The following is a 19,893-nucleotide window of genomic DNA, read 5'->3' as shown; positions in this document are numbered from 1 at the left end:
ACTAAGATCCTGCATGCCCCATGGTGTTGCCAAAAAAAAAAAAAAAGTTGAAAGCAACAGAGCATGCCTAAGAAGAGTAAGACCACCAACCCCCTGGAGCTGACACACTCCATCAAAAGACACACTTCAGAGATTTGGCCTGTGCTGTTCCCACTCTGAGAAACACTCTTCCACCCTCTTCCCTCTGACCGGCTCTTACTCAGCTGTCACTCCCCAATGTCACTGCCTCAGGGGAGCCTTCCCTGATTCCTCCGTCACCCCAACCAGTTGAGGTCTCTTTGTAGCTTATAACCCCATGTTTGTGCTCATAGCCTTTATCCAGTTGCATTTAAATAACAATATCTGAAGTGATTTAGTTAATGTCAGATTTCCACTAGACCGTAAGCCCCAAATGGGCAGAGATGACATAAGTCTGGCACGTGGTACCTGCTGGGCTCAGCCCGAGGCCAGGAACAGAGTCTGTGCTCAGGAAATACTTGTTGAGTGGATGCAAGGGTCACAGACTTGTTCCTCCTTTTATATGACGCTGAGACATCAAGGCCGTCAGTGTTTTCTAGCACAGAAGGTCCCACCAGCCTCACAGCCCCACCTGACATCTTGGTGGGCAGCCAAGTCCCATAGGGACCTAGATCTAGTGCCTGGGCTGGGTCTCAGCAGCCTGTGACATGTCGGGTGGTGGGGCAGAGGTTGCGCCAGGTTGGCCTGGGCTGGGAAGCTTCCTACCACACCACAGAGAGGCTCGGAAAAGACCGTGACACATCAACGTGTGTGTAGGAGGGGTGGACTGTGGCCAAGGGACCAGCGCACAAAAGAGGGAAGGATAGAGAAAAACGGACTAGAGAGATGCAGGGAAGTAAGACAGGGAAGGACAGAGAGAGAAAGACGGCAAGAGCAAGAGAGCGAGAGCAAGGGAGAATGAGAGAGAGATGGTGGCGGCAGGGGGGCAACCCAGAAGCCTACCAGCATCATCTTGCTCTCCCTGCACTGGGAGGTAAGGCTCTTGCTTCATGTCCTGTTGGAGCCAGTATGTCGGCACACACACATCCATATGCACCCATGTGTGTGTGTGCGTGTGTGTTTATGTGCACGTGTGCACTAGCAACAGGATTCAGGCACTGCATTCCAAGGCTGTGCCCTCACCCTCTGGGAGGGCCGGGGCCCCAGACTGCAGGGATGCTGGCAGCAGTCACCACGCGCCGTGCAGGGAGGCGGGCAGGCGGGAGCGGGGCTCAGCAGTGTCAGTGTCTCAGCCTGTGTGGGGGCGGCCGCGTGGGGGCGGAGGGCTGCGGCAAGCACCAGCACATGTGCGTGCCTTCCGCTCTGGTGGCTTGGAGGAAGAGTGGGGGAAGGCTATCCCCTTCCCTTGTCCCACTTGCCCCCCAACTTCCCATCCTTAGCCGCTGGCCCCTGAACATCACCTGGCCCCCTACCCTGGCTACCATTGCCACAGGCTCTTCCTGCGGCCTTGGGCAAACTGCGTCTCTCTGGGCATTGGCTCCACCATTGATGCTGTGAGGAGACAATGTCCATGGTCCTCCCAGCTCTGGTGTTCGGGAAGCCTGAAATTTCCCACAGGTGCCTTTCACAGAGGCTAAAGAGGGTAGCAACTCTAACCGTGCTTTCCAGCATCTGCAGAAGTGCTCTAATCCCCAGTTCACAGATGGTAAAGCTGAGGTACACAGGGACAAGGGATCTGGCACAGTCAATTAGAGGCAGAATCATGATGGGAGGATACGTGACAGTTCAGAGTTCCCTCACCCGCAAGGGCACACCCTTCTTCCCTGGAAGTGTTCCCCAGGCAGGGCACCACGAGGGGCACCCCTTATTAGTCTTCTCTCCATATGCGCGGTGCTGGGGACCTACACGCAAGCCTGAGTGCTGCCACCAGTCCCCTGAGCCAGGTCATTTCACCTTCTCAGACCTCAGTCTGCTCATCTGTAAGATGGGTGAGTAAGTCCTTTCCCTCCCTCAGAGATGAGCTAGTGGGTGGAGAAGTGCCACACTGGCCCCAAAGCGCTATAAAGGTGACAGGTTGTCAGAAGCAAAATAAAAGCACAGTCCTGTCTTTGCGGGGGATAGTGCCTCATGGCACAGGTATTTTCTCTTCTCCGGTATTACACCTAGGATCCTCCTAACAGCCCTGCCAGGAAGAGAGTGGGATTGAGAAACGCAACCTGCAGGTGTCAGAGCTTGTGTCCAAGAGCAAAGGAACCTAAGCACCCAGGACCCTGGGCTTCCCCACCTCCACCCCACCCCAGAACAGGGAGCTGCTTCTGGTCTCCAGTGTCCCCCACTGATCAAGCCCAGCCTGAGCCTTGTTCATGATACAAAGCCATGGGGGCTCCAGAGCCAGCTCTTCCCTCTCCTTCGGGCAATCTTGCTGGCCCCTGCAACCCTTTCCCCAGCTCCAACACCACCCTTGAGTCAATTTCAGATCCTTTTCTAAAGAGAAAAGACTGGGTTGTGTGTTCTCTCCAGCCTCCCTCCTTTCTCCCTCCCCCTCTCAAGTAAAATCTCCTTCCCAGGCTCTCTCTGTACAGCCCAGTGATTACACAGGCTGCAGGGTAATTCTGCCTCCCTAACTAACCTCTCCTGGGACTGGGATTCAAAGCCCGGAGAATGTCAAGGGCTAGAGGAGGCATCCTCCTTCTCTATCTCCTGGAATTCACCCCTTCCTCTCCCCGCTGCCCGACCCACCCCGGGTCCTGGTCTTCCAGAAGGTTGGGTCTGCAGGGAGCTCTGACCCTAGCGCCCAGGCCCACTCTGACCCTGGAGCTGGGGGTGCTGCAACCTGCCTCCTGCCTCCAAACAAGCCTCTGTGCTCCTAAGGTCTGTGCTTCTGTTTGCCTCTCCCATGGGAGGAAGGAGGACTGGATGGGTCAAGGAAGGAGGAAGTGAGCTAGTCTCTGGGTTCCCAGAGACAGCCCCACCCCAACCCTCTAGGGAAACTGGAATCAAGTTCCTGGCTTATGTGAATCATATACTGCAGTGGGACCTCCATCCAGGAGCATCAAGAGGCCCTAGAGCATTAATTCTGACCCCAACCCCTCAACCCCCTCAGCTGGCTGCCCCCTAGGCGGGGCAGGAGCCCCTCCTCTGACATCCTCAGCCAGCCCTACCCTAGGGTCCTCGAAGGCCTGCAGTCAGGACCCTGGGCAGGGCGCCAGGAATCCCTCAAGAGGCTCATGTCCTCCTCCTGTCCTTCTCTGCAGCTGGGAGGCCAGGGCCCTGCAAAAGGAGGTCAAAGGCCCCCATGGCCCCTTGGAGGGCCAGCCTAGCTGCCTCTGGCAGTCATCATGCTGGTGATCTGAAGTGGGTTCCTAGAAATGGGAGCTCAGCTTCCAGGTGGTAACAGCAGTGTCCTGGCTGGCCAGGGCCTTGGGTCACCCCTTGAAGGATGGTCCCTGTAGGCATCTGCGCTGCTCATCCTGACAGAAGAGGAGCCTGTCCCATCCCAGCCAGCCCGGTGGGTTAGGGGCAGGGCTCAGTCAACCCCTTCTGCCAAGCTGGGCAAACTCCTGTCAAAAAGCAAAGCCCTGGCAGGTGCCAGCCCCCATTTGAGGGCAGTGGTGATCTCAGGGTGCCACAGGCATCACTGTGTCTTCATGAGAACCATCTCACTCCATCCTCCCAGTCCCTCTTTATCTCCAGGTTACAGGTTGTGGGAAACAGGTGCCATGGCCAGCCCAGTGTCATAGCACTATGGGTGGTAAGGTCCGGGCCTTGTGCCCTGTGCTGGGTGCTGCCACTACCTGGTCATTTGGATTGGAGCTTCGAGTGAATCAGGAAAGCCCTGCCTCCCCAGTGATGCAGCCTGGCCTTTTAAACCCAGGCATCAGAGGGGTAGCACCTCATCTCCTTTTTTTCCAATACAAGCATCCTCAGGCCCCATCCTTAGGCTTCCTGACATCTGGCGAGTCCTGACCTTGCCCGCATTGTTTCGTAGGTTCAAGCATTTTTCTAGGGAAGATAGACTTTCATCAGATTCCTGGAGGAATATGTGACCTTAAAAAGGTTAAGAGCACTGGTAATTGTGGAAGGAAATTGATCAGATTAGGCCTGGCCATGCCTGCCACCCTCAGTCTTTCTGCCATGGTCACAAAAGGGCTCCAGAAATTCTGCCCATGACCTGATCCCTGCAAGAGCCCTGGCAGACTGTGGAGCCAAGAAGGCTCAAGAAGGCGCTCCCTGCCAAGTCACCACCAGACCACCCAGTCTTCATGATATCCATCTCCTCTTAGGGCAAAACAGCAGTTTTATAAGCGCCTGAGTCACATCTCAACTCCATTTCACTGCACTCTGTGACGCAGTCCTCCCAGAACTGAGCCTTGGTCGCACCCTGAAAGGCAGCGCCCAGCTGATCAGGGAATCCTTGGCTCCCGTGGATGCCGGAACCCAGCTGAGAAGGGGTCCCTGCACAAGTGCGGCAGACAGCCTGGGTCCTCCAGAGCAGCTCCAAACATTTCATTCCTGCTGTCCACACCCCACCCCCAGGACAAAAACACACTCAGAAAGACAGGAAGTCTGCAGACAGGAGTGAGTACACGTCTGCACATGGGTATGTTTCTGTACAAGGGTCTGGTGTATGCCTATAGGTATCAGGATAGCCTGGTGTGCAAGTGTGTGTGTGCATGTGTGTGTGCGGGCAGCCTTCTTGTACACAGTCATGGGCCCACCTCCCACACATATGCAGACACCAGCCTGAGCTCGCACATGCCTTCAGCAGCCACACTCCCACCCGAGCCCATGGGCCCAGGCCTCAAACACACACACATAAACCTTCCCATGGGTATGGACCCCGGTCCACACAGATGTCCATATCCAGACCTCACAGGGACACCAGCCAGCCCAAGTCCCACCTGTGCATCCTTACACAGACATATTTACATACAGCTGATGTGCACACAGCTCCAACCATGTGTACATAAGTGACGCATGTATGCACCTTCGTTCTCATGCAAATCAGCCAACGGACCTCCTTGTGCCGCTTGCATCCATCCACCCCTGCAGGGCACACTTGCATTTTCAGGACTTCCACATAAAGCACACACCAGTACCTTCCCCCAGGGCACATACACATGAACACTTGCACACATTTTCAGTGCACGCAAGTGTACCACAGAGTCAGTGCTTACACAACAACACACATCAAAATGCACCTTTGCGTGTGCATATTCAGACCTTACAGCAGCACACACCTGCTTACAGGGTGCCTCTCCCCTGCACTCCTGCTACTATGTCAGGGGCCACCCAGGGCACTGGAGCTGCATTGCCCATAGGGCAAACTCTGCCTCCGAACTGTACCCCTACTATGGATCTATCTCCAGTTGCTTCACAAACCTAGCTTGCGGCACCTGGGAGTGCTCCCTGGACACTCCACAATCCATGGGGCTATCCCAAGGGGCTCTCCTCTCCCTCCCCCACCTCCTCCCATCTTTCTCTCCACACCAGTCATCAAAGGCAGGAAATGAGCTCTGAGGCTGGACAACTTTGCCGAGGGACAAGAGCTGGTGCACCCTCACATCACTAGCCCCTGCCTTAGCAGAATCCCCCCTCCCACAGCTCACTGACTGTCTCTCCCCTCCTCCCAACACCCAAGAAGTCTCAACAGTGGCTCAGTTATTAACCCCTGCTGTACCATTGCTCTCACCCTTGGCAGAGCTGGCAGGGGGAAGGTGGGGAGGGGCTGTGCTTATAAAGAGAAGTCGGCCAATCCACACAGCTGCTGTAGGTGCCTAAAGGCAGGAGGAACTACCCAGGAGATGATGAGCTCTCTGTCACCAGAAGTAACCAAGTTGAGGCCAGATGGCCACCTCAAGAAAAAAACCCAACAGAGGATTCCAGCCTTGGACTCAGCTGACTGGGAAAAGCCCTTTTAAATCCTGAATTTCTAAGAATCTGTGTGTGCCCAGGTCATGTGCAGTTGTGTGTGTGTGTGTGTGTGTGTGTTTGCATGCACAGACACTGCCACGCACTGTCAACCCTTCACCTCTACACACACACTCACGCAGCTAGCCTTGGCACATCTTGGCAAACATGCCTGTGCCCAACTCTAGGCACTCTGCACATGCAAGCACCTCCAAGCACATTGTCTCCCTTCCTGTGTGCACGGGAAGCAGTGCAGGTGCCCCCCAACCCATGATGATGAGCCCCCTGAGCCCTCCAGGACTCTCTGAGCTGCAACTCACTTTCCTAGTTCCTCGAAGAGCTGGTACTCTTCCGTGAAGCGGGTGCAGGTGATGGTGGCCATCCTGGCGCTGGGCGGGCAGGCGAGGCTTGGGGCTGTAGGACCAGGACCGGAGCACTGCTGCTCCCAGAACTAGGGGCCACTCGCCTGCCCGTGCTGCCAAGTGCGAACTGAGAACCGGCTTGACTGACGAGCCCCGGGCTTCTGAGCAGAGCACTGTGGCTGCTCACAGCCTCGCGAGCCTTCGTCAGCATCCAGGTCCCCATGGCAACCACCTCCGAAACGCCCTGTTCCCGTTGCCCCGGTAACTGCCTCCCCAACACCTGCCTGCCTTCCACTGCAAAACCTGCTCCCGGATGCCCTGGCCCTACCACACACAATACTGCAGGCCTGTGTGGGCCTGGGGTGGGTGGACCCAGCACCCTCAAGGTGATGGACTTAGGGAGGGGCTGGCAGAAAGGGAAGAGAAACTTAGTCCACAAGTGATCTTCAGTCTTCCCACCACCCCCACTTCTAACTGTGGGGCCCTTGTAACAGACAGGATGGGATTAAGTGGGGCAAAAAGGCAGTTACCATGGTAACGGCCAGTGGGTGCCATGTTCCGGATGGTCCCCAGAAAAGACAGGAAGCAGTTACCCTGGCAACTTCATCTCCTCTGGAGAGACAGGTATTGCCCCGTTGCCCTGGCAACTGCCAGGTTCTAAGGTTTACAGGGAAACGATGGCTAATTCATTGGGATCTCTCTCTCTCTCAGTAGATCACTATAGCGTCTGTAACTATCTCTCTGCTCCCTTCTAATTTTTTTTTGCCTCTGCCTCTGTCTTTCTTATTTCGCTCTCTCTCTCTCTGTTCTTTGCCACCTTGTCCATCACACTGGCACTCTAGATAGGGGCAGAAGTGCAGAGGAGCTATTGGGGTTCTGGAGGGAACATCCCTGGCAGCCCACTCATCCCAGCCCCTCTCAGCAATGACAGTCTGCTGTCCCTCAGATCCCCTCCGGAGGTCTCTTCCTTAGCCACGCTCTTAGCCCAGGCCCCCGGAGGGGCCATAGAGATCTGGTCTCCTGGGTCTCATGTCCCAGTTTCTGCTTGTGCTCCACGTCAAGGTGAAAAAGGCGGAAGCAGCAGTGGGGAGGGGAGCATGGCCTGGCTTGGAGGGGAGTGGCCATGGACCTGCCCTAAAATTCTCATTCCCAAATTTTGTGGGCACATTCCCTGCCAATTTCAACTTTTCAGGGCGGTAACCACATCTATGGCCCCAAGATCTCACCCCAAGACCTGGGGGGTTAAGAAGAAAAGGAACTGGCATTTAAAGACCTGAATTCAATTCCAGTCTTAACATATATTGACTGTGTGATGCTGGATAAGTCACAGCCCCTCTCTGAGCCTCTCACTCCTTTTAGCTGCCACTGGAAAGGAAGGCTGTGAAGACAGAGTAGGCTGAGAGCTGTGGAGGCCTTTATGAAATATGTAAACATGAGGCCTCTTTTTAGTTTCTAGAAGCGGCAGAAAGAAGATCTAAAGTGAAACAATGACTACTGCCATCACTGCAGCTTGAACTTAGAATCTCGGACCCTCACATCCACCTCCTCCATTCAAGCTCCCTTTGCAGCCCTCCACGCCAGCACTTGCCCACAATGACCACACAATAAAAGGATCCAGGATCCCAACTCTCTTGGGTTTCTAGCCCAGCCCTCCTTCAGAATCTCCAAATCGCCTTACTGGTCACCTCACTTAGTAGACACAATTATCTGCTTGTTGGTAATCCCCAACCCCAGCAGACCCCTGACTATACAACCCTAGGTCCCCTAGGACCCCTGAGGAAATCTGGGTACTCTCCAGTTCTGTCCCTCTTCCTGGGCGAGTCAGGAGTGGGAGAGAATGATGGAGTTGACTCTGATGCAGCCACTTCTTCCCAGGAGAGAAACAGGAGGGAGGCAGAGGGGAAGGAGGGGAGGAGAGTCAGGGAGGAGGGGATAAATGGCTTAGCCACTAATTGCACCATTACCACCTTCAGAAAAAGGAAAAACCACTCAGTTTTGTTTCTGTGCACAATATGCTTCCCGCTTTGCCGCCAACGTTGCAATTCAGAGGCAGAGAAGAGAGGCCTTTGCTCAGGGGCTGCACAGCTGGTGGGTAGCGGGCAGGGCACAGAACATACATCTAAAGGCTAGAATCGATCGCAGGTGAGCTGAAGAAAGGCTGCACCACCACCCCTGTATCCCAGACCTGCTAGCCTGTCCCCAGGAGGAGACTGCTTCCACACGTGAAAGCACTGGAACCATCCTTAGCGACCACCGAGGGCACCTGAGTCATTGCCCAGAGGAGAGGAGAGGCAGCGTTGGGCAGTGGTTAGAGTGACTCCATGACCTACAGGCTGTGACTGGGGATGAGTAGCCTAGCTTCTCTGTGCCTTGATTTCTTAATCTGCAAAATAGAGCTAACATTCCCCAGCTCCAAGGCTGTTCTAAGGATTAAATGAGATGAGCACAGTGTCTGACATGCTGTAAATGCTCAAAAGATGGGAAATGATTCTTAGGAAGAAATTCAAAACTCACTCCCTCTTCATACTGCTCCCTCTGAATCATGGAAGAACACATCACACATCACTCCAGGTGCCATTCTCTGAGTTCCCACTGGAGCTGAGCTCAGGTTTGGACATCACCTTGCCTGTCCTGGTTTGCAGCATTCCTGCAGAACAAAGGACTGGGGCAGGAGAACAGGCCCAGCATGTCAGGTACTAACTAACAATGCTGCTTTAGAAATTAACAAACAGGACAAAAGGGAATTGTGCCCTGAGGTTGTATTAATGAGGGTCTAATGTTCTGAATAAAGGAGGTGATAGTCCAGCTTGGCTTCGAGCTGACCTGAGCCTCTCCCTTCTCCTCACTCCTTCCTTGCTCCCCTTGAGCCCTTCCTTCTCAGGTATCCCTGTCTTTCCTCTTCCTTTTTATCCCTTTTCCAAGTTTCTGTCTCCCTTCCTCTCTTTCTGTCAGTTTCATTCGGTTTCTTCCTCCCTGTGCTGGTCTGGACCCTGTGCACACGGTCCTAGGGGATGGGCAGGACCCAGGCTGTAGGGTCCTGATGCTGCAGAGATGACTGGAGAGGATGGAGAGGGAGGAAGAAAATGGAGAAGAGGAAAAGGTCTCCTTGGCAACTCCTTGTTATACACACACACACAAACACACCTCCGAACTTTCAAAGGCCTCGAACATGGGTGTGGGCACTGCCTCAGACAGGCAACCCCCATCTTGACTGTAACAACTACCCTGCTGAGGAGGCACGACTGCTAATTCACTGCTTCCCCTGTGCCCGAGAGGCTGGTAGCCGTGCCCAGTGGTGGCGGACAGCGAGGAGCCAGCCCTGCCTGCGTGGTGCTGAGCGCACAAGATTGATTGCATCAGGGGGACTGTTTCTGCCAGACTCCCCATTCCCCAGAGAAGCGGCAGGCAGGAGAGCCCGCATGTGCGCCCCCCCAGCTGCAACTTGCATGCAGTACACAAGAGCAGGCCTGCTTGCCACAGCCTGGTGGCCACGGGTGGATGCTCTGGAGGGTGCTGAGCTTGGCTCCTACACGCTAGGGTAGGGAACAGGAACACAGGCTGTACATAGGGAGCAGGGCCAAATTCCTGGGTCACAGCAGTGGGTGACAGCTGACTCACGTGCACCTTCCAGAGCCCCTACACGAGCTCACATGCACATGCCCGAGTGCCTCAGGGTCCTGCAAGGCCTGGGCAGGCACCATAGAAAACGTGCCATCCACATGGTCCCCGTGAGGCCTGTCCCATTAAGGGCAGTGAGCATGGGGGCAGAATCGGTGGAAAGTGGGCCAAGAGAGCAATGAGCCTACAGAGGGTCTGGGTGGAGAGTGATCTGGTTCGTTAACTGCAGTGAGTAATGCCAGCCTTGCACGCAGAAGGGAGAGGAGGCAGGGGTCAGGCCCTGTGCCTTGAGGTGTCCCACAGAGGTGGCACTCCTTGCAGGGGAGAGGGAAGCAGGGAACCAAGAGACAGAGGACAACAGCTACTGGGCCCAGGTTTGCACAGCACAACCTGCGGCTTGAGGACCCAAGTTCTAGTCCTGCCGTTGGCAGTGAGTGCTTATGGCAGTTCTTTCCCACTGAGACCTCCGTTTCTTCCTGAGAAATGTAAAGACAAGATGTTCCTTCACTGACTCCAAGGACATGAAAAATAGTTCTTTCCACTTTAGAGCCAAGCCCTGTGCTAAGCACTTTACATATTGCACTATTTTTATACCTCACAACAAATGTCCATGAGATTGGTACAATCATCGCCTGCTTTGCAGAGATGTGGCAAGACCTACTAGTCGAGGATCTGTTTGACTTCAGCACCCCTGCCCTGTTTGTAGGACTTCACTAGGGCAGGACAGGCCCAGAGTCAGCCCCATCCCCTTATAGACAGGGGACTAAGGCCCAGAGAGAGGAAGCCGCCTTCATGCAGTCGCCGAAGTCAGGAGCTGTCAGGATGACAATCCCGAACACCTGACTCCCACCACAGTGCTCCTTCCCTTATCCTCCTCTGCCCCCCTCTTTCCTGCAGTCAGGGCTACTTGCCTAGGTCCCAAGGTGCCCAATAGGCACCAACAGAAAGGAGGACATGGAGCCAAGGCCCAGCAGGGGATGTGCCCAGAGCCCTGCTCCTCCAGCCAGGTTGGGGTTCTCTCCTGGCTCCCAGGGGCCTGGTCATCCCTGCCCAAGACGCCATAGACAGAGCGCAGCTCGGACAGGGCCGCCCCTGGCTCTGACCCACCTGGCTGGCAGATCTGTGGCTGTTTGGTCCAGTCAAGGGGAAAAGAGGGGAACTGTCTGGCATCTCTGGGCCCCACTCCTCCCAGATCTATGACCAGGGGCCAGAGCTGCCTCTGGTCTGCCCACCCTTCTACCCCTCCCTGCCACAGGTGCTGCAAGAATCTGCCTGGGAATGCCATTCAGAGGCCTGGCACAGGATCCAGACCCAGGTGCCCTGGCTGCAGGGGAAGATAGGAGCCATAGGGAGTAGGAGGAAGGGGACTGGGCAACATGCTCCTTGCTGGGCAGAGCAGAAGCCATGGCAAGCAGGTTGAGCCTCTCATCACATTGCCCTGAGCCCTGAGTTCCTCCTTATCCTGAGACCCTCCACCAGTCCCAGGCCCCAGTCAGCTACCAGCACCCTGGTTAGGTAGGCTTGGGGTCTGCTGGGCCATGGACAGGGTCACAAGCTGAACTTGAGTGGGGCTCCTGGCCTGTTTGCTGGTTTCTGGGTTGGGCAGGAGACTGAGGCTGATGAGCTCTAGGCTGGGTTGAAGATAAGATTGGTCCTCCTTCTCAGGGCAGCAGGAGTGGGCACCAGCCCCAAGCCCCCGTCCCGGGTGGGGCCTACATGTTTAGGGCCCAGTGGGCCACAGAGGGGATGCCTTGATGCCTAGGAACAAGTAGAAATAGGCCTTTTATGGTCCTGCACTTGTGGCCCCCAAAGGCAGAGAAGTAGGGCTGGTTGAAGCTGGAGGCGGGGCTGCTCAGACAGAGACAACTCAGCACACACGAGAGGCCTCTGCTCAGCTGGTATGAGCCTGGGGCAGCAGGGGAGTCCTGGCTCCATGCCACTCTGGAAGGGCCCAGCCCACACAACTGGGACAAGGGTCCTGCAGAGCCGCGATATCTCAGGTAAGTGGCAGACCACAGATGAGCCAGCCCTGGGGAATGCTGGACCTGGGACTGCAGAGTTCCCCTCCAGAACAGGCGGAAATGCTGAGGGTGGCTGGAACCCAGAGGCCTCAGCTGGTCGTGGCCCCTGACTCATCACGACCCAGGCACTGACAATCTGGAGACAGAGAAGGGTTCTGGTTGAGGGAAGCCAGAATAGGGAAACGAGAGCAGGCCTGGGGGGAAGGGGCCCAGAACATGGAGGTCACCTCCACTGTGCAGCCGCAGCCGGACCATCACTCCTGGGCTCAGCCACACTGCAGTAGGCCTGCCAGCCTGCCACCAAGTCTTGAACCCCGCTCACTGCACCGCACCCACCCCACCCCACCCCACCCCACCCGTCCCGCTCATCCACATGCTGACGAGTCCTAACAGGCCTCCTTTGCCAGAGACAAAAATAACTATTTTCAAAATTCACAGCAGGGCTTTCGCCTACACACACTGCACGGACTGGAAGCTAAAGGGAGATATGCAGAACGCAGTGTGCAGATAGAGGCCGCTACCCAGCCAGCGAGCCCTGAAACCCCCACGCCCTCCTCCCCACCGCCCAGCCCGTGTCCCCCAACATACACACACGCCCAGTGGTGCCCAGAACACCTAGGGGGAGGGTTCTCAGTTCATTCGCTGTACACAGGGACAGTGAGGTCCAGAGGGGGTCCGAGGCCACACAGAGGATCTGGGGCAGGCCTGGGCCAAAACCCATATGTTTTGTCCCCTGGACAATACCCAGGACAATGGTGAGCTCACACCTGGCCCAGGACACATGTGCACACACCCACACCAGCTCACAACAGCACTGCAGCCCTTGCTTCTGTGTTCCTGCCTTTTAATCAAGTTCACGGCTTCCTCTACAACCATTACTGCGGCCGGTTCTCTACAGGCCTGTGAGGTAGGCAGAGCCAGGGCTAAAATTCCCTTGTGCAGGTGTGGAATTCGAGGCCCAGGAAAGAGGACTGGGCCCAAGGTCAGAGCAGAACCCCGATGCTCTGACGGTTGGTGCGGGGCTCTTTGCACAGTTGCTTCCACTCCTTTAGATCCTGCAGCAGCTAAGAGCCAGGCCCAGTCCTCCCCTTCCCTCCCAGGAAGGGGAGCTCACCACCACCAGTCTGTCCCCAGGACTGGCCCAGGTCTCGTGAGGAGCCAGGAAGGTCCCAGGTCCCTGCACCTCCAACCTCAGTACTCAGGGCATGGCTTCAGACAGAGGTCAAGATCATGATGCCGCAGCTTGAGTCCAGGCCTGGAGCTGCCTCTGGGTGGCCCCTCACCCAGGAAGTACCACAAAGGTTCAGGGTTCAAGAGCAAGGCCTTAAGTGAGCTAGGCGGTGACAAAGTCGGTGGGAACTTCACCGTGGTCCCAGGCACCAGATCCACACCACAGAGTGACAAAGTCATTAGAGCTCATTCTCCAGATGAGGGAAATGAGGCTCAGAGAGCTCATGCAGGTCACCCAAGGTCACAGAGCAAGTCAACAGAGAGGCACGACTGGGACCCCGGGCATCCCAGTCTTGTTTATTCTCCCCCAAGCCCCAAACCAAGCTACCCACCCTTCAACTGAGAGACTGTATGGCCTCCATTTCCCTGAGGAGGAGGACTTGACTGGAAGCCCCTCCCTGGTGAGGAACAGGGCCAGCTTGCATGGGAAAGTATCTCAGCCCCACCCATCAGATCCGATGGGACATCAGTCTGGTGTTGAGTTTACGGAAAAAGGATCTCAGCTTGCAAATCTTGCATTTTTTCTTGCGTCGCCCCCTGGACTGGCTTTGAGCCCTGCCTTCCTCCTCTTCTTCATCTTCTTCCTCATCACTGGCCCAAGGCCCCCATGCACCCCCATTAAAGTCAGGATGGGCCCGGGGATTCTCAGCTGGGTATCGCACGGGGATAGCTGTGCGGTTATAGTCCACCAAGCGGGCCAGCAGGGCTCGGACCACATCCGGCCGCTGGCCAGCAAGGTCCTCCCGTTCGTAGGGGTCAGCACTGATGTTGAACAGCCACACGGCCTGGCGGGCACTGGCCATCCTCTCCAGGTTCCACCAACTGCCAGGGAAGGCGGCCAGCGTCTGGGGAGGGATCCAGTCACCATAGCCGGGGTCTCCTGTCAGCAGCTTCCACTCGCCCACGCGGATGGCGGCCTGCACAGCGGTATTCCAAATGCCGAAGCCGCCCTCCAGGGAGCCGTGCCGTGCATGGTTGTAGAGTGGGTCAATGTTGTGCAGAATCTCCGTGCGTGGTGAGGCCCGGCCCTCGCTGATGGCTGGCCACACATCATAACCGTCCAGCCCATCAGCTGCCGAGGCAGTGCCCCCTGCCAGAGCCACCAGGGTTGGGTACCAGTCAGTGATGTGCACCAGTGCCCGGCTTGTCCGTCGCTTTCTCTTGAGCAGGGGGCTGTGGACAAAGCCCAGGCCCCGCACACCCCCTTCCCAGTAAGTGCCCTTGCGTCCTCGCAGCGGCCAGTTGCTGCCCCCCGAGAAGGTCTGGCCGCCGTTGTCACTGGAGAAGATGATGACGCTGTTGTTGTAGAAACCATGGCGCTTGAGGGCCCAGGTGATGTTGCGCACGGCCTCATCCATGCAGGTCACCATGGCCGCGTACTTCCTCCGCGCCACATTGCCCATGGTGCGGTAGCGGTACAGGTACTCGCGCGGGGACTGCAGAGGCGTGTGGACCGCCTGGAAGGCCACATAGAGGAAGAGGGGCTGCCGGGGGCTGTGGCTGGCTAGGATGTGGCTGACGCGCTGGGCGTAGAGCAGAGTGGAGTACTGGCCGCTGAGCCCCCAGGCCACATTCTCACCCTCGTGCAGGTCGAAGCCGCACACCCCTGGGCCGTCACAGTTGTCATAGGTGTAGTAGTCCACGTTGCCTGTGAGCGAGCCCAGGAAGGTGTCAAAGCCCCGGCGCGTGGGCAGGCACTCCTTCCGGTAGAAGCCCAGGTGCCACTTGCCCACCATATGGGTAGAATAGCCCAGCTCCTGAAGCTTCTGGGGCAGTGTCACCTGGTCCAGGGGCAGGCAGTTGGGCTGCCGAGGGCGGATGATGGAGTGCTGAAGTCCTGTGTGGATCTGGTATCTGGCAGGAAGAGGGGAGGACACAGAAATCACTGGTGAGGCAGAAACCACTGTTCTGGCTCCCCAACCTCCAACACTCACTCCGAGGTGGGCTCAGGTGCCAGCACTACTGGCAAGAAAAGTAAAGTAACCAGTGCTGTGCTGTGCTTAGTCGCTCAGTCATGTCTGGCTCTTTGCAACCCCATGGACTGTAGCCTGCCAGGCTCCTCTGTCCATGGGGATTCTCCAGGTAAGAATACTGGAATGGGTTGCCATGCCCTCCTCCAGGGGATCTTCCAAACCCAGGAATCGAACCCAGGTCTCTCACATTTCAGGCAGATTCTTTACCAACTGAGCCACCAGGGAAGCCCAACAATACTGGGACGAGTAGCCTATCCCTTCTCCAGGGGATCTTCCCAACCCAGGAACTGAACCAGGGTCTCCTGCATTGCAGGAGGATTCTTTACCAGATGAGCTACCAGGGAAGCCCAGTAGCTGTTATCAAATTTGCCCAGCACTTCAAATGCATTAGCTCACTGAACCCTCAAAATCAACTGAAGCAGGTATTTGTCATCTTACAGATGAGGAGGTTGGAGCCCAGAGAGGTTAAGCCACTCAAGCAGTATCACACAGCTAGGAAGTTGGGGAGTTAAGAGTTGAACCCAAGCTAATCATGATAACAACAATAACAAAGGCTGGTGCCAAGCACTTGTTGTATGCTCAGTATTGCGGTGCTATGCCCTTTATAGGAATTATCTTACTAAATCCTCACTTTAACCTAGGGGGTGCCTATCATTATTATTTTCATGTCCCAAATAAGAAAACGGAGGCTCAGTAAATTAAATCATTTAACCAGCGAGTCACACAATTAGTAATTAGAATTGGGATTTGTATCCCCAACAGTTTGACTCCAGATTTCAGAGTCCCTACATTCTAAGCCCCCTAACTTGTTATGGGGTCTAGAGCAACTCCTACTCTCCTAAGAAAACTCCTATTCACTCTTAAAAGTCCAGCCCAAATGTTACCATCACTATAAACATTCTCACTCAAAGAATGGGCCACTTTTGCTGTTGGGTTCTTACAGCATTAAGTACAAACCTTCACTGGTTCAGCTTAGCCATAGGATTCTACTTGGCTGTACATACATGTTCTTGGGCCCAGTGATATTTAATGAGACTGCCCCTTATTCCTCTTTGTATTCCTAGTGCTCCGGAGATGTTTCAAGGACACTTAATTACTTATGAAATGGATGAATGAAGAATGACACTCAAAGGATTTTAGAACCAGAGGGACTCAAATCATTTTCTAGTTTATTCATCTCAACTTAAAAAGAAATTAAGGTTCAGAGGAAGGGAAGACTTCGTTTAAGTTCACTCAGTGGTCAGGAGCAGAGCCAGGATTTGAACATAAAGCCAATCAGAGTCCCCAAACACAGACCCTTTTCTGGTAAATTAGGCCGCCACTTCTTTCCCCCATGGAGGCCCCAGTTAGCTCATGTGAGGAGTGAGCTGGTTGGAATGGGACACATGTAAAAACCTTCCAGCTCCCAAATGTTATGAGACCAGTTCTCAGGTGCCTGCCTGCAAGTTTATGTGGCCCTGAGATCCAGGTCACTCACAGGCTAACACCCTGAGGCAGGAGCAAACGGTGAGCAGAACTCTTCATTCCCCATTTATTCATTTCTATCCCATTTCTTCTTCTGTGGTCAAGGTGTCCATGTTATCTGCTTAGAGTGTCGCCTTCACTCAAGCTTACAAGCCCCAGACTAAGTGAGAAGCCTGGAACTTCACAAGTGTATTAGAACCCCACACCTTTTTCTCACTCCCAGGCATCCAAGTTAAGCCAGTCATGACCTAAATTCCTGATACCTTTAAGCTGGTCACTGGGGTGCATTTTTCTGTTTTGGTTTCCTTATCGTAAAGCTGTTTTGGTTGTCAGCTATTATTAGCTACTACTGCCATTTTTAACACTATAGGCTGCACACACTATTTCACTTACTTTGCCTAAGTAACCTACAGTGAAGACTGTTATTACCTCCATTCCACTGATGATAAAACTGAGGCTTCCAAGAGTGCAGCAACAGGCCCAAGTTCAAGACGGCTGGCAAGCAGGAGCGCTGAGCTTTGAGCCCAGGTCTCACACTCAAAATCTATCAGTGATGTGGCCTCTGCAGACCCTGGGTTAAGCTAATGAACGATTAGATTTGATACAAGAAGTACCCAAGGGCCCCGAGTGGTAGCAGGCCTCTTTTTCGCAGAGGCTGGACACCATAGAACCCTGCTTGATAAAGTGGGTGGGCCAGCTAAGAGTCACTAGTCTGTCTGTAAGTGAGTAACATGGGAAACTGGCTCTCTCCAGCTTTACCAAACACGGCTGGATGCACTAACAAACACTAATGAGAGTAGTCAGCATCAGTCAGATGGAGCCAGCTAGCTGCAGGGGGCGGAGGGCAGACACTGCCCGGCCATGCTCAGCTAACTTTGCAGATGCGGGTGGGGGGGTGGAGAGGTGGCAGGGCTGGAACGCTGCCCTGCATGCTGCTCATTCCCCTGCTTAAACCAAAAGTCATCTCTCGGAGAGAAATGCTAACTTGTGCACCACTCTTAGGAATGCAGATTCCTCCTCCCTCTTCTGGAAGCCGGCTAACATTGGGTCTTTACTGTCAGCCCTCACCCCCAACTCATACACTCGTGCCCCTTCCTCTTTCCGATTCTCTCTCTCAGTTCCTAGAGCTAAATGCTAAGTGCCAGGTTGAAGAAAGAAAAGGCACCTATTTGATTTCCAGCTCCAGGGCCCCTCTAAGCACCTGGCTTCTCAGCCTTCTCTCCTACCCATCCCGAAGCTGGGCACAGGCACGGAGTTTGGCCCTCCCTGATTCTGTGACTCAGTTTCTCCCATCCAGGAAACAGGAAGACTATGGCTCTGGTTTCTGAGATCATGCTAGTGGCTTCTGGATGGAATTTGGGAGAAAGCACGCCTTGGACCCCATCCAAGGAGGATTAACTTCAGCCTTGCCAAAGGATTTTCTCCTAAGTGGCCAGAGTTTGCCTTCCACACACCCACCTCCTGTTTCCCTGCTCTATTAATCCTGTAATCCTACCACCTTGCCTGTGGACAACTCCTTATGGAGAAAGCAGCACGTCTCCTTGGGGCTCCCAGCCAACTTGGGAGGATTTTACAGATGAAAAAACAGAGGCTTTGAGAAATGAAGTAACTAGCCTAAGGCTACACAGGTCAGGCATCCTGTGTGTGCCTTTCTCCTCCACCTATCCATTCCTTGGCTTCCTCCCAATGTCATCATTAAACAATTTGGAGGCCCTAAACCTTCCAGTAACATAGAGGCTGCCATTTATTGATAAGCAAGCAGCCTATATGCAACTGGTTCCATCCTCACCACTCTTTTTCAAGATTAAAAACTGTTCTTCACCCCATTTTATGGACAAGAAAACTGAGGCTTAGAGAAGTTACATACCCTGCTCAGGGCCTCAGGGTATGTAAATATTAACAGAAGCAACATTCAAACCTAGATGTCAGAGGCTTCCATGTTCCTCTAACAAAGAGATGATCAGATGTCTCCTTCACATGGTGTGGAGTCTGAATGTCCTAGAACATCAGAGGGAGAAGATCCCCAAAGATGATCCAACCCATTCAGTGTACAGGTAGGGAAACCGAGGCCCGGAAAGGGCAAAGGTCTTTACTAATGATCACACAGTCAACTGGAGACAGAATTGGCTGTGAGCCGGGGCTTCCCAGCTCCCAGTGGTGTAAATGTCAGTACAAAGTGAAACCTACAGCTGGGTTTATTTGGGGCTTGGACCGGCATCAGTGGCTTGGGTCATGCTTACCTGCCGGTGAGAAGTTGGCTCCGTGAAGGCGTGCAGATGGGCTGGATATAATAATTCTCCAACTTGACACCCTCGGCTGCCAGGCGGTCCAGGGTGGGGGTTTCGATATCTGAGCCATGATAGCCCACGTCGTGGTAGCCCTGGTCGTCGGTGAGGATGAATATGATGTGGGGAGGCTGCGGTGGAGCAGCCGAGGGGTGCTCCACGCCAGCCTCCGCGGGCGCGTCGGCCACCAAGCTCGGCTTGGCCCAGTCCCAGGACAGGTAGCCGAAGCCGAGCAGGCTGACTAGAGAGAAGCCGGTGAGGGCTTGCATCGCCATGCCGGCCCGTGCGTCCCGGCGCGCAGCGCTCCCAGGGCCGCACCGCCTCGCGCGCCCAGGGCGCACGGCCCGCACGCCCGCCGGCCGACTGGCCCGGACGCTGCTAGAGCGCTCAGCGTCCCCCGGGGGCGACCCAGCGGCCGGTCCGGGACTGGCTGGACGATGAGGCCAAACCTGCGCGGCCGCAGCGGGGCGCTCTGAGGAGGTCAGGCCCGCGACCAGCAGTCTCCCGCCGCCCCAGCGCCCGCCCTGCGCCGCTCGTGTCCCTCTCCCCTAGTTCAGCCAGGCCAGCCTGAGACACGGTGTGGCGGCTTCCAAAAAGTGCTCTCGACCATTCTCTGACTCCCCTCTTCGTTCTAGCCCTTGATTTCTCCCGCCTCCTAATTTCTCTCGCCTCTGCTTTCCCTCTCTCTTCCTCCCGACCCTCCAGCCCCCTGCCCGGCCTCTCGCCCCGCCCGGAGTCGGGAGAACTGTCGGCTCCCCTTAGGGAGGTGGGCAGGACCCCAGAGGAGAAGGGGAGGGAGGCACGGGTTGGGCGGGTCTGTGGGGGACACCGCGGGAGAGAATGAGAAAAAGTTGTAACATCTGCCGGGGCCGAGCCCCAGGTGGAGGGGCGGGGCGTCCAGCGGCGGCTCCGCCCCCGGGCGGGAAGCCCAGGCCGACTGGGCCCTCTGGCTCTAGCCTCCGCCCTGGCCCAGACTGGGGAAAGGAGGGAGGGGGGCTGCTTGGAATTCGATGGAAAAGCTCTGGAATGGCCTGGTCAGACATTCCTCGATCATGGAGTCTTAGCTTATCCG

At 55.4% G+C, this 19,893-nt stretch overlaps 2 protein-coding genes across 4 annotated transcripts in view; both read right to left on the bottom strand.

Moving 5' to 3' along the window:
- Window positions 1–6,423, bottom strand: part of CAMK2A (calcium/calmodulin dependent protein kinase II alpha) — a 65,943-nt gene extending 59,520 nt beyond the window's left edge. The window contains exon 1 of one of the 3 annotated variants that reach the window (XM_027545963.1): window positions 6,189–6,423. In XM_027545963.1, coding sequence (XP_027401764.1) covers window positions 6,189–6,250 — 62 coding nt within the window. In that variant the 5' untranslated portion in view covers window positions 6,251–6,423. The remainder of the gene's footprint in view (window positions 1–6,188) is intronic. The other 2 variants (XM_027545961.1, XM_027545962.1) reach the window with 2 other exon arrangements.
- Window positions 6,424–12,696: 6,273 nt separating this feature from the next.
- Window positions 12,697–19,663, bottom strand: ARSI (arylsulfatase family member I). Its single transcript, XM_027545959.1, has 2 exons — window positions 18,777–19,663; window positions 12,697–14,953 (listed from the first exon to the last, which is right to left on the bottom strand). Exons 1-2 carry the CDS (start codon window positions 19,094–19,096, stop codon window positions 13,549–13,551), a joined length of 1,725 nt encoding a protein of 574 aa, XP_027401760.1. The 5' UTR covers window positions 19,097–19,663; the 3' UTR covers window positions 12,697–13,548.
- Window positions 19,664–19,893: the final 230 nt, after the last annotated feature.

The sequence above is a fragment of the Bos indicus x Bos taurus genome, chromosome 7 (genome assembly GCF_003369695.1).
Source record: "Bos indicus x Bos taurus breed Angus x Brahman F1 hybrid chromosome 7, Bos_hybrid_MaternalHap_v2.0, whole genome shotgun sequence".
Classification (NCBI taxonomy): Eukaryota; Metazoa; Chordata; class Mammalia; order Artiodactyla; family Bovidae; genus Bos; species Bos indicus x Bos taurus.
Note: the sequence above shows the minus strand (reverse complement) of the source record. Positions and strands in the feature narration are given on the sequence as shown.